This window comes from Plectrocnemia conspersa, unplaced genomic scaffold (genome assembly GCF_051122295.1).
Source record: "Plectrocnemia conspersa isolate PC_06_02 unplaced genomic scaffold, ASM5112229v1 ptg000005l, whole genome shotgun sequence".
Classification (NCBI taxonomy): domain Eukaryota; kingdom Metazoa; phylum Arthropoda; class Insecta; order Trichoptera; family Polycentropodidae; genus Plectrocnemia; species Plectrocnemia conspersa.
The window spans coordinates 1,044,780-1,060,243 of NW_028277169.1; the positions used below are offsets into that span (position 1 = coordinate 1,044,780).

The 15,464-nt window shown below is 29.2% G+C and overlaps 1 protein-coding gene across 4 annotated transcripts in view; it reads left to right on the plus strand.

The window, feature by feature from the left end:
- Positions 1 to 15,464, plus strand: part of LOC148234626 (LIM/homeobox protein Lhx9-like) — a 102,155-nt gene that overhangs the window by 13,019 nt on the left and 73,672 nt on the right. For 2 of the 4 annotated variants that reach the window (XM_088185693.1, XM_088185696.1), the window contains exon 2: positions 13,566 to 14,119. In XM_088185693.1, the coding sequence (XP_088041819.1) occupies positions 13,566 to 14,119 (554 nt within the window). Of the gene's footprint in view, positions 1 to 6,958; positions 7,115 to 13,565; positions 14,120 to 15,464 lie in introns of those variants that run through there. The other 2 variants (XM_088185694.1, XM_088185695.1) reach the window with 2 other exon arrangements.

Consider the following 15,464-nt stretch of genomic DNA (forward strand, 5'->3'; position numbering starts at 1 on the left):
AATAACTTTGGTCTCTTTTATGGCCGCAATATAAACGAGTATCCACGAGGCTTTGCTTTTTGGACGCCGGTGGCCATAATTTTACAATGGGCCACAGTCTCCCTCTTTGTGGGTCAAGACATGCCTCTCTCTCCCTCCACCGAGTATAAATCTCATTGTTTTTGCCGTCTGGTTGAGATAAGCTAGGTCGTTGTTTTTGACCTTTACCAAAAACTTATCTTTACCAGACTGCTTGTCACTAAGTTCGCTCAAAAATGACCCAGTGATAGGTAATCGAGTAGTTTGTTATTTGTATAAAAAAAAAAAACACCAATTAAAATACTAACATCGCATAAAAATTATTTATCTTATCCATACTTTTGACCTTCTAGTTCGCTGAAAACATGAAGGAAGTAGCTATCTATGTATATTACATGACTATAAAGGAACCGCCAAATATCACAGTAGCGCCCCCATATTGTTGCACAATACATTAATGCGTGATAAAAATGAAATTATCTCTTCCTTTTTGTCGTTGTAATAATTTTAGTATTAAATTATGACATCATTGTTTAGCTGCAGCATCCGATGTTAATGTTACATATTAAATACCTATATTGTATATAAACTTTATATAAAAACGGACTTTAAACATTTATTCCTTAATTTAATATTTATGTAATTACAAAAATATAATTCAAGAACATAAAATGTTCACTAAACGATTATTTAAATATAAAGTAATAATTTAATAAATGACAAATTTGATTTTGTCGTTAACTTGACATCAAATTTTTGTTCTTTTAATGGTTAGAGTACGCTCGGGATGAGGATTCCGGTTTGTTATTGTGTGCGTGAACTGTGTGGCTCAAAACAATTTCGCACAGAATATTTAATTTTTTTATTTTAAAAGAAAATATATGTTTATTTAACATACATACATCTGAGCTAAGTTGGAAATTTCAACGGACAATTAAATATATATTATATAATCGAAGAAACCAGACATTGATGTCATTAATTAAATATTTGCAAAATGCAAAATCTTCCACTAGTCAAAAAAATAATGAAGTCTTTAGCTATTCTTTAAAAGCAAAAATATATAAAATGGGGAAAGAAATTATTCGCAGATTGTTTAATGGCTCGACGACTCTATTAAATCATTAGAATCCATTGAATAAATTAAAAAAGTATCATTGGCGCAACGATAAGAATAATAACTTTTTTAAGCCTTACAGAAAATAGTGTAAAAAAACCTACAACGTACGGATTAATGGAAAAATAATTAAAATATTTTAATCCACAAGTAAGAGAACGAATAACTTACATTGTATATTTGAAGCCTTGATATCAATTAACCCAGATATGCCCAAGAAATTTTATTTTCTTAAAATTTAATTTATAAATAAAAAACAGTGGCACGAGTTTAGTTACCTACCCATGGTACAGTGGGCATATCTGGGTTCAACCAATATCAACACAAAATTATTTAAAATAAATCACTTGAGAAGATCGAACTTCTGTGCCACACTGCACTTTAATGACGAATACCAGCGTTGACGAATCAGCGACTGTCCTTAAAAGAGAAAGCGAGACAACGAAGTACACGCTACATCGCTTCTCCCTCTCATATACATGTACACGCACACAATAGCAAACCGGCATCCTTATCCCGAGCGTACTCTACCTTAAATAATGAAAATTTAGTATCTTTGGATTTGATACTAGTTCTTCGGGTTCTTCAAAAAAATATATTAACAATTTTTCATAAATTCTTTAATGCATTCTTTAATTTATTTAATGCATTATTCTCAATAATAGTTTTACGATATTTTTATAGGAAGAATCTATTTCCATATAGGAATTAATTCATTGTTTATGGATTCCGCAAATTGAAGTTTAGCTACTTAAATAAAAAAATACTAGTACAATAAATAGGTTTAAGCTATTTCAAGTACATTTTTAAGCTACTTTAAATTTATTACAAAAATGACTAGCCTTTGAATCAAACATGTTTTTAACCCGACAAACTCTATTTGTACTTAGGAAAAGCCTAGGTACACGAGAAGCGCTTTTCTGCAAAAATTATCAGTAATAAGCATTAAGGGAATCAAACCGAAAATATTTCAATTCAGAGAGGTGTCAGAGAAGGAGGTGTTCTTTCTCATACTCCATTCCGAAACCATATTAAAAAAAACACTCCAGAGACAAAACGGAATAAAAATCAGTGGGGAGATAATTAAAAATATTCGTTATGCTGATGACACGTCAAAATTTGCTGAGACAGTTTAAAACCATAAGCATGAATTTATGGTTTATAAGAAAGCTCTCCGTGAAATTTAAAATAAAAATAAAAAAAATAGGCAAGATCTTTGAATGGGATTTTTAAAAAAAAATTGTCTTCTTTATTTTTTTTTAGTATTTTTAACTGTTTTTTTATAGGCGCCATTTTGAAACAATGTGGCAGATCACGCCTTGGTGTAACGATCTTGATTAAGATACATAAAAATTATACAAGGGTTATTTTTTGAGAAAAAAATCATTGAGCATTTAACGTGTCCTCAAAAACCGTTAAATTCTATATATATATATATATATATATATATATATATATATATATATATATATATATATATATATATATATATATATATATATATATATATATATATATATATATATATTTAAAGGTAACTGTATTTTAAACTTGTATTCCAAAAAAATATGAATAAGATTTAAAATTAAAATTTAAAATTGTTACGGTATTTCAATAAAATATTTTTATGATCATAAAAATCAGATTTAATTGAATCCATCTTTAAAAAATCGTTTAAATCTATTTTTAAATAAAGTTTTATATGCTCATTCTTTTATTCATTATAAAGCTTAGTGAAATAAAAACACGGGATATGTTTGTGGTCAAAAACATTTGGTCCAGCTGCTGATATCTGATCTGATTCGAAGCAGCCGTATTGCGTTTAGATAAAGAGTCCAGGAACCAAACAATAAATGAAGATTAAGCGAAACTTACTTCCGGTAACCGCTGATAAACTTCACCGTGATATTTACCAAACGAAACACGTTTCGCCAGTCATTAGCGGTGAACGACTTACTGCCAATTGTGTGCGAGTGTGTCGGAGAATGTGCTTTTGCCTTATAAGTTGCGACGAATGGGATGCTGTATCGTGATTATATGACGATTTTTTCACCGAGTGATAAACTGCCATTAGGAATGGTAATTAGGAATAAATATGTATTTATTCTAAATATTTTGTTGCAATGCAATCAATGATTACTTATAAAGATGTTATACTTATATACTTATTAGATTAGGAAAATATAAGAAATTGCAATCTGATTGATTGCAAATATAATAATTTTTATTTCATAGATTCGATAAAAATTGAAAAACACCGTTATGGAATTCGATTCTAGATCTTTCAGGTTTTAGTAACCGACTTATACAATACGTCTGTCGTGATGATAAATATTTTTAAATATCGGCCAAAAACTATTTGGCCGATTTAATCGATAATTTTGTATTTTAAAATATGCTTTTGCACTTGAATATTTTTAGTTTGAAGAGCCAAGTTATTCTTAAGAGCATGTTAAGAAATCACAGTTAGTCGGCAACATTTAACCAGACTAAAAAAAGGTGCGTTTTAAATACGAACAGCAGTAATAATAAAAAAAACAACATTTAATACCTTGAAGAAGAGCAATTTAAAGAAGCGTGTCTCCAGGCAACTAGCATTAAAATTTAAGATCGCTACTTCTTACTGAAGCACAATATTAAAAAAATCAAATTTCATACTATTATTAATTAACTTAATTGCTGATGGATCAAGATTAAAAAACAAGAGTAATGGAAGATCTCCACAGGACAACCGACATTTCGGCTAACATACCAGAAAAGTTATCTGACTTAATTGACTTTTGTATCGTCAAAGACAGACGTTAAACAAATACTAACGAACTATCATCAGAATATAAATTTATCCTAATAAAGTTGCAAATAAATATAATTTCCAAATAAAAAATATCCGACTTTCTATATTTATAAAACTGACTATGACCAAATGATGAAATTAGATGTAACTTTAAAAAGTAATACAGATTTAGATCAGGTAATTGAACAACTAAAAAAACTTAGTAAAATCAAAGCTGAAAAAAGAGAAAATCACACAATAATCGCAACACCAAAAATAGCAGAAAACTGTGAAAACAGTGGCAGCAAACCAGATCAAAAAGCGATAAAACCAAATTGAACAAAGCCGATAGTGAGCTTAAAGCTATATTTGTAAAATTAAAATACCGATCAATTTAACATTACATAAAGAGCTTACGATTAAACACTATGGAAAGCCACGAAAAAACAAAATACAAATGGAAAATTGGCTAGAAGTGACAAATTGGAAAAATGCTGAAATAATAATGATTTTAAAACCGATAAGAGCACCTGAGAAAATAACTTTTTATATAGCTTACTGCGCATAAGTATTCAAAAAAATACTTTAAAAACGTTTGAAACCCCTAATCAAAAAATAAACCTAATTCCAAAGCAACAATTTGGTTTTATAAATCGACATAGAACGATAAAACCAGTTCATAGAATTTAAAAAATATAAACAATAATCAAGAAGCTTCTCGTTTCAGTCATTCGACAAGGTGTTGCATGAAGGTCTGCTTTTTGAACTGAGGTTATATCACCCGTCATTATTTTTCAAAGTATTACAATGTACATAAAACGTAAATATTTCCATGTATAAGTCAACGAGGAATACACGAACCTAAATGAGATCAATTCAGGAGTGCCACAGGATAGTCTACTGGGATCAATATTTTTTGGCTATTTACCACTGATCTCCCAAAAACACGACGAACAATAATTACGATATTTTGATCACACTTATTATGTACCTAGCGAAGTATTGCACGCGGATCTCAAAATGATTAAAAACGAAAACGTAAATAGTTACTTACATAGAATATAGGAAAAGACTGGATAAACATCCAAACAGACCACCCGAGAAGGGCTGCGGGAAGACAGGACAAATTCTTGGGGCTCAACTCTGGAAAAAAAACATATCAAGAATATATGTATATAAAAAACCTAAAAACAGACATCAAATAATGAATCTGAATTAAACTAGTTGTTTGCGATGTATGTTTAGATATAAGTTAATATTTATCTAAGTAAAATAAATCAACTTACAAAGATTATTTTGTACAATACCAGTAACTGTAAGGACAGGTGGGCTAATTTGCCTCACCTTGAATTTTGCCAGAAAAATGTATGTCATTCAATGAAATACTATGAATCGTAGTAAAATTAAAATATTTAAAAAAATTACCACTAACGGGCTTACTTTTGACCTTAAAAAATGCATATATATATTTACCAGTGAAAATATAATTTATCTGGCAGGTGCTAGTAACATTTTATGATTTTTTATACATTTATTTACATATATAAATTTTACAGTAAATGAGTATTTTTCAGTGAAATATTTTAACTGATAGGCGGTATTTAAATTTCATGCTGCTCCCAAATGTCTATTTTACTAAATTTGACAGTTGCGAAACGTCCATTTGCTGTTCAAACCCAAACCTTACCCATTGAAACTTCTAAAAATAATTTTAGAACTTTTATTAGTTCAAGTCCAAAATACAAACTAAGCCAACTCATCTCTCAGGGAAAAATAAGCAAAAGAATAAATACAGACAGATTTCGCATCTCATATATTGCTCCATAGCTTGTCAGCATTTCAATATTACACTGTTTTAAAAATATGATAGCTATCCTTACCGATATTACAATGGACTTACAATATAAGAGGGCTGATCAAAGTATATTCAAATCGAATTTTGGTCAATAGGAGAGTGCAAAAACAATTATCACTTCTCAGAAGTTACAAATTCACGTCAAAAGCAATAAAATCGTGTCGGTGCCGTCGCAGTGATTAGATATGCTTCGTAAGTCGTAATTTTGTTATAAAAAATCGTAATATGAACGCTAGTTAAACGAGCGTTTTATTGCTTTTGACGTAGATTTTAAACCCCATTGAATTTATCCAGAAAAATGCATGTCATTTAATAAAATAATAATCAACTTGATGAAATTGAAATATATAATACAAATTTTTATATTTATATGTAGCATCGAAAGGGTTAACTTGTACCTATTATTATTTATTCAAGAAATTATATTACGATGTTAAAAAATATATAAAGTCCATTTTTATCATGGGGTTTAGAATCATTATTTTCCTAGAGCACGGGTTCGCTGCTGCCAATTGTATTACTAGACTACAAATCTAACGACTTACAAGTTTCAAACCATCTGACATATCAAATAGAAACACAAACCATTAAGCCATATAAATTAATTAAAAAAATGTTTTTATACTACTCTTTAAATGAATATATATATATATATATATAATACTGATATTTAACTTTATTCGTCATAAAGACATGTCAACATAAGTGATTTTTTAAAACAAATAATTAAAAAGAGATGTGTATTTAAATACCAATTATATTGACAGATCGATGCATTGTTTCTAGATTTATTTTTGTTTCCACGTCCTGTTTCTTAAAAGTAATTAAAATGAAATAGAACTGATTATCACATCCTTATTGTGTTTTGTATGAAGCCGGAAGAGACCGTACATGAAACAATATATTGTATAATATTTAGCAGTGAAATCAAAGAGTAACCGCTTTGAGACAGTATCATTTTGTCAGCAAAATCTGACCAACGCCTCTCAAACTTTCAAATAATAATTAAAATGTTTTTTTTTTGATTTCACAATCAACTTTATGAAATACTACTGTTATCAAAACCGCACACAATTCACGCGTATGTGTGCGAGCGCTTATATGATTTAAACCCAACGTTTGAGGAATTTATCTGGCCGAAATGTAAAAACAAAAAACTTCGCCCAGAGGTCATATGGTATCGAAGTCACGCGCATAATACTCACAACTTCGGCACGTATTATGTTTTTCGTCCACTGTACGTTACGTAACCGCTTTTCGAGATAGTCGTTATTTTTTCGTTTTGCTCCTTATATGTGCTTCCAACATGAGTGATGCCGGTGGTGACACATCGATACTGACTATTAGAAAGGTACTTATTTTTTTTAGAAATAATCTAATCTTCTTGAAGATTGTTACCAATCATTAATATATCGATTGGTATAATTTGTTTTTTTTTTTATATATTTATATTCATGTGTTTGATTTTTTTTTTTTTATTATTGTTTAAAAATTATTATTGAATAAAATTATTTTTGTTGGTAAACTAAAGCCGGTTCAAAATAAGTAGTTGTTTCTAAATACTATGTTTCTCAAATACCATAGTGGACTGAAATACTTCAGCAGCATTAAATGGCTATCAAAATTGAGGCTTAATTTATGCTGTGATAATCTTTGATATTGCAACTGTCATCATTCAATGAATTTGATATTTCATACTTTATCTTCAGCAGAAAGATATATTTAATTATTTTTTTAAATAGGGCTGAAGGAATTTATACCTGAAATATATCAGTATATAGGTACATCTCAAACAAATATAGTTACGTACAGATTATTTGAGGTCGGTTTTTAATTTTTTTATAAATATGATTTTTTCCAAAGCTGGGCCCCTCGAAGAGAATGGGTCACGAGAATTTATCATTTTTAATTAAAAAAAATTCAGTAAAAAATATGCTTCAATTGATTTTTTAAAATGTCTTTTTATATGTATATGTGCTATGTATTGTTTGATTTTTATCATATTTAATTTATTTGAAGGTGAGTTTTGTGTTATATATTAAATTCACGAATTTTTAAAATAGAGTAAGTGATACAAAAGACTATTTATGTAATTAGTTTTAAAATATCAATTTTAAAATAACGTTGATTTTGTTGTTAAAAATGCTTAGCAAAATTAAAAATTTTGCTACATGTTTTAGTTATATAATTATTAAATATTCATATAGTTAATACAGATGGATTGATGTGATATGATGTACTGGTTGAAAAACTGTTTAAAATAATTAAATAAATATGTTTTAATTTAATAAATAAAATAATCGATTTTATGTAATAAAAAAATAAAATCGGATTTAAATGTAAATATAATTTTTGATTAAACTAATATTAAAATGCGCTTTTTAATTCATGTGGTATTTAATTTAATCATTTATTTGGATAACTGGTCCCTTTACTCCATACATAACATCGTATTTAAGTAAAATGAACGTGTTGCAACTGGCATATACAGGTTCACCTAACGTATCGCACTTTTTCTTACTCAACTTTACGCCCAAGATTATGTATCATATTTGTGATAAATAATCACAGATTAATAAATATTCCTAATTTAATTAATAAATTAATCTCACAGATAAATAAATAAAATCGTGCAAAATTAAATTTGTTGGTTGTAGGCTGTAATAATAGTTTATTATCTCAGTCTGGTGTCTCAATAATTTACTTAGTAGTTATCGATTGTAACGCATTGGGGTAACGCATATCATTAAAATAATTTGAAAATATTTTTTTATTATTGCTTATGATTTATTTATACTGTTTATTAAATAAAAAAAGTAGTTTTTTAGTATATATTTTATTTTTATGTTGTATGAAAAAAAATGCTGCAAATATTGAATATTGAATATAATAAATAAACTGATTTATTGTCTGATTTTTTATAATGTAATTATTTTGTATATCATATATTTGTGGCAAACAGTATAAAATTGATTTTTTTATTACAATAAATGCTTATAGAACTTTTTTAACATATATGATATTTAATATGTTTGTTATATATGAGTATATCATTAGATTATTTTAAATTAAGTAAAATCATGTTATTAAATGGTTAAATAATCAAATATTTTCATAATTTTTGATGGGTGAACCTATACTATAACTTTTAGTGTAACCGTTTCAATGTTATCTCTGCACGTATTTGAGATAATGATCTACGCAACGTCCTAAATATAATGTTGTATACAAATCATAAAAAAAATAAACGGATGTTTATTTGCATGGTTGTTGACCCCCATTATTCTCTAACTGGTTTTGTGATTAATAACAGGCTATTAAATGTGGATTGCCTAACCGCGATTTGTGACCTCTGAGTTCGTTTTTTACGTTTCACTTTAGCCGAGATCACCGAGTTGATGGATAGTTTCATTCAAAAGGGTTAAATAAACAAATATTCTCTCATCTCATTTGGATTTACAGAAAAAATTCAATTCCAACTTTTAATTGTGCATGTGTATTTTTTTCGACATGGGCGTGTGTATATTTACAATATACACACTTAATGTATATAATACCGTTTGTTCGCCTTGTATGCAAATAAAACTTTATATGTAGTAGGTTTAACATAAGAGGCGTCGGTTAACTCCTTATTTATAAAAATTAACATCTGTATCGCTAATTAAGATCAAAGACTTGTATATGTAATTATAATTTTCTAAAGTGGTGTATACAACGAAACGCGTAATTTTCAACCTGATATCGCATTACTTTTTCATTAAAAAAATATTATGAATGAAAAATTGCGAATAATAATTTAATTTTACTACATGCGTATAAAATATTTTTAATTGTGGTTAATTGTATATAATAATTTTAATAACTGTTAATGGGCGTTTATGTAATATATTATAAACTTATTATAAATAATCTTGACGTTTAAAATCAATTTTACACATTTATTGCTCGGTCAATATTTATTATTATTATTATTATTATATAGATAATATGACATATTTTTTAAATTTAATTTAAAATGATCTTATATTTTTCGCAAATATTTTATTTTTGGAAATATATTTGTTAATAAACTTATATGTATTATAATATTAATATATAGAGAAACCTCGGATTGCAAGTAACTAGTTTATGAGCATTTCGCAAATATTTTTTTTATTGCGTTACTTTCTTCCAAACTGATCAGATGATTCTTCTTACAGTGAAGACATATTTTTTAGAAAATAATTTGACACTCAAAATTTTGTTGAGTATGGCTAATGCTCTTGCTCACTACAATGTAACACATATTACCAATGGGTCAAATACAACTTTACATTTCACACAAAAAATAATAACATATTATTCTTATTATTTTCTTAAAGATGCTCGCCTAAAATTTTTGTTCTAATTTTACTTCTTGTATTCTTCATACGGGAAAAATTAACATACTCTCCAAAATAAACGTCATATATTCTTAGAGTGATGTGTATTTTTTATTATGCAGATAAAAAATTATGAAAGTGTAATATAGACACTTCAATACATAATTCTTAAAATTATATATCTGATTACAAATCCATACTTATAGTATGTATGTGTTAGTTTGCCGGTAATGTTGATGTCAACTAGAAATAGAGTAGCAAATATTCTGAAATGCTTTTACTGTTATCTGAAATTTAAAATATACTCTTAAAGTCATATGATAAAATAGCAGCTGCATATTTTTTGCTGTTTACATAACTTTGTTCAGACAGTGTTTCAAAGTGAATTATGTTTTTGTTCCTATTCTCAGATAGTGACAGTTAAAAATTCATTCAATTCATTAATTGATTTTCCTCTTAGAGATGTATAGTCCATCCAAGATGTTAACGCTCATCATCGTTGTGTTGGAAATAAGGGTGCGTGTACACATGCATGCATACATATACAGTTTTCCGTGAATTTGTTTACACCGATAGGAGAACGTTACTAATACTAAATCAGGGCTGTTTTAAAGGTAGGGTGACCATACAATGAACATTTAATTAAAAATTAGAATGTGTTATATTTTTATTATAAATTATTGTCATGTTGTGGTATTTTAAAAAATAGTATATTAAACAGATATTCAATCTGGAGAAAAATTCTAAGACTGTTATTATGTTTTTGAGTTAAATATGTATATAAACAAAATAAGAAAGTGATATTTTACACTTTCCTCAACAAATTAAATTAAAAAAGTAAAAAATAATTGCACTTGTAATTTCACATGGTCACCCTATTATTTTTTCTTAGCAATACTGTGACGGACTGTATTAATTTAAATGAGCAGGGTTTCCTTTTGAATTCATGACTTAATTATTTTACTGTAATGTACAGTGTATGTATTTTAATTTCTGTAAATTTGTTTGAAATAAAAAATATTTTTTAGACAGAAAGTTGTATTTTGCATATCTTTTTATTTTTAATAGATAATTGAGAAATAATAAAATTTATTTTAAAATTAAAAAAACGGTACACAAAGCAGTTTGGGATTATATTTCTAATATTTTGTATGTCTTCCTTTTGCTTTAATAAGTACCTGAATTCGCCTAGACATGCTATCTATACATTTTTAATTGTTTCATGAAGATTCGAATTATGATTCCATTCATAAATCACCTTCATTGCAATTTTAGCAATCTCCCTCTTTAAAAGCTCCCAAACATTCACGATGTGGTTCATATTAGGCGAGTTTCTTGGGCAATTTGTTTTTGATGTTGTTATCTTTCTAGTGCTGCTCTTTTCAAATTTTGTTTTCTCCATCAAAACTTGAAACATGGACTCATCTGAGAAGCACACCTTCAAATAAAAAAATACGCTTTAAATAAGGATTCGTTACATACTTTTTTGACATTAAAACAGCATTATTACCCTTTTATAATCCTCAACAGTAAAATTCTTGTATTTATGAGCCCATGCAAGATGCTTCTTAAGCATTGTCGAAGTTTTGATTTTCGGGCTGTCTTACTCGCAATTCTACCAATCGACGCACTGTGGGGTATTTGCCCAATCTGGGCGGCCAAAAGTATTTCTCCACTTTAGTTGTGTCCATAAGTGTTCTTAGTCAAATATATAATATTACAAGTGTTAAAAAATACATTATAGAAAAAAAAAAAAAAAAACTTTTCATGAAATAATTCATGCAATTTTATTTTAATTAGTATTTAAAGTATTTCTTAAATTGTAGGCCCGAGGAAGAGGAATTCCGTGTTGAACGGTAGTGCGAATTTCGCCGCGTCAAGTGTTAAAAATAAAAAATAAATTGTATATATCACAAAATTTGATATTTGCTGTTTTTTTAACAAGAAAAAGTATTTGACAAGTATTTTATCATACTCGGTATCGTTTTCATTTTTAAATATGTGTATATTTGGTGATTCTAAACAAATTTTTATTTTATTTTATTACTACGCGATCCACAATTTAAGGCTTACTGATTTTACCATGATAATCATATTATTAAAAAATCACAATCATTATAAAACTGTATTTTAAATTTGACGTTAACACGTCACCTAACTAAAAAATTATAATAGTTTAAAACGCTTAGGTCCTAACTTTCACGACTAAGCCCCGTCCCATTTTTAAAAATAATAAATAATAATAAAACCGCAAAAATCTACAGTCAATTTTACATGTATCATAAAGAGAAAGACTTAAGCTTTATATTGTATATAAAATCTACATTAAAAAGTGGTGAGAAATATAACTAATGAACTCAAAAATAGGAAAAAGTACTAAAAAATGGTACTTATTCAAAACAATATTGTGTTTAATATGACAGCAACTGCAACAAAGAGCTATGAAACGTAGAAACACTTATCTGCTTTATCACAATCAATGATTTTGATTTTTTCCTGTACTCAAATAAAATAATAATAATTGTCCAATGTACGAGTATGCAATCGACGCCGAGAAAACGATGCGTGCACTCGAAGGGATGAGTGACTTCCGACCGATCGTAGGGGCGCTAGCGTTATGCAAGGAGTGGGGGAATTGTTGATTATTATGCGCAAAATTATCAGCTTTACAGATCAACTTTTTTTTATCTGCGCCTTAATTTTCATAATCGACTTTTGGTCGCCTAGATCGAGCAAATACCCCACCGTGCGACGCCTTATAGTTCACTGAGAAGCTGTTATTCCTTTATCGGTTATGTTTTTAGTCAATAAATAAACTGGTAATTTTCGGTTTTCAACACAAATATTCAGTCCTAGGGGTTGTAATGCGGTGCCTTCCACATGAACCCTTTCTTTTTGGATCTAAAGTGAACACAGTATTTTTTCTTGATATTCTTCATAGAACTTCTCGATACGCCAATTGATGTCCTGATATTTATTAAACTTTCTTCGGTGACCGTGTTTGGTGTGTTTTCTCATTTTAATTAAAAATAAATATATTTATCCAATTTAAAATCAGCTACTAATGAACATATATACGTTTATAATAAGAAAATTGATTAAAACCACGTTTCGAAGACTAACAGCTAACTCGAGTTTTTGTGTTATTTTTGAACACAAACACTCACGCCAGAAAAACAACAACAAATGACATATGTAGTGGGACTGCAAGTATGCAAATAACTTCCCAGTAATTCCAGTAAAAATAAACAATAAAAGCATAGATAATAAAGATCGAGTTAAAACATAATTGAGCTGCCTATACGTAAAAAATTTGGGTCTAATAATATGACCAGGTGATTATGTTGATATTAAAGAATAAATGAATAGATTTAAAAATATATTTTTAAATATTTATATTCTTATGTTTTTTTTATTATTATTGTTTTGTTTTCGTTACAGCAGTGCGAACGCATGGTGGTCGACAACAACAACCGAGCGGCTCGCGCGTGCGGCGGCTGCGAACCACACGACGAGCACTGCACGGGCTGCGAAACTCACTCGAGGGATCCTTGCTCAGCCGGAGACTCTTGCTCCGGATGCGAGTCCTTGCCCCAGGAGCCGCAGAGAGACTTTTGTCCGCGATGCGGTCGTCGCGAGCCGTGCACGTGTTGTGCGGCCCATCCTTCCGATTCGACGCACTGCTCGAGCTGCGGCCGTCTCGAGCCTTGCGACGAGTGCCCTCCTCGGTCTGCGTCCGAGAGGCAACAGGACAAACAGTGCTCAGGATGCGGCCGCAGTCCGTGCCTCGGCTGCGGCCCTACAATCCACGAAATACCACAGGAGCATTGTGCGGGATGCGGTAGAAGAATCAAGGACCGCTTCTTCCTACAAGCAGTCGAGAGGCGGTGGCATGAGCCATGCCTCAGGTGCTGCGAGTGCCATTTAGCTCTTGATTCGGAAGTCACGTGCTTCGCCAAAGACGGGAACATATTTTGCAAAAAGGATTATTACAAGTGAGTTTCGAACGATATATTATATTACTTTATTCGTTTCGGATAGGTATACTAGTAAACTTGATAGGAAAATAATTGCGGTTTATTTATAGCAGTGGTGTGAAATTTTCGAATTGATAAAGTTGCTCTCATTTTTGATCAACTATTGTAAAATATTTACTTTCGGTCACACGTCACAATACGATCGATAAATATATCGACTCTATTACGTAAAAGATAGAACCAACTAGTTAACGGTGGTTCATTATTGTTTTCATTTAGTTCGGGCGGAACCAATTAGTCAAGCTTTTTTGATTAATATAACTGCTTTAAAAGTCCAGACTGTTTTTTAAATGTTTCATTGTAAAACTATTGTTTAAATATTATACATCTGGGCCTCATGATAAAAATACCATTTTATATATTTTTAACACCGTAATATAATTTCGATATGTTTCGATATATTTTCTGAAATCATATTTTATGCGAAATATTTTAATTAGGTATTAAAAATTAGTCGTGTTTTCTTTGCTGCTCAGTGTTGCCATATAGTGAATTTCCAATCCAGGTCAAAAGCAATAAAACCGTGCCATCGCTTTGAAAACGCTCGATTATTAAGACAGAATTTTAACCAATAAGAGAGCGCAAAAAACAGTTATCCCTTCTCAGAAGTCAAAAATTCACGTCAAAAACAATAAAATCGTGCCGTCGCCGTCACGATTTTATTGATTTTGACGTGAATTTTTGCCTTCTAAGAAGTGATAATTGTTTTTGCGCTCATCTATTGACCAAAATTCGGTTTGAATATACTTTGTTCAGCCCTTTTATATTATATAGTCCATTGTAATATCGGTACGGATAGCTATCATATTATTAAAACATAGTGTAGTATCGAAATGCAGACAAACTATTGAGCAATGTCTGTTTGTATTTTGGACTTAAACTAAAAAAAAGTTCTAAAATTATTTTTTGAACTTTCATTGGGTAAAGTTTTGGTTTGGTCAGAAAATTGACGTTTTGCAGCATATTAGCATCTATCAGTTAAATTATATTTTCGCTAGTAAAAATACATATCTACTGGTGAAAATGTATTTGGACTGAATTAGTGACAATATAAATTTACCAAAAAATACACATTCACTGTAACATTTATACATTGGATGTAAATAAATAATGAGTATGTATATATGATTTATACATTACTACATATAGAAAAGTTAAAATCATATAATTTTACTAACACCTGTCAGATAATTTATATTTTTACTGGTGAAAGTGATGAAAATGTATTCCGATATGATTTTACTGAAAAGACATATTGTAAAAAAATATTTTTGGGATAGATTCGAGACTGTTGTTTCTAGAT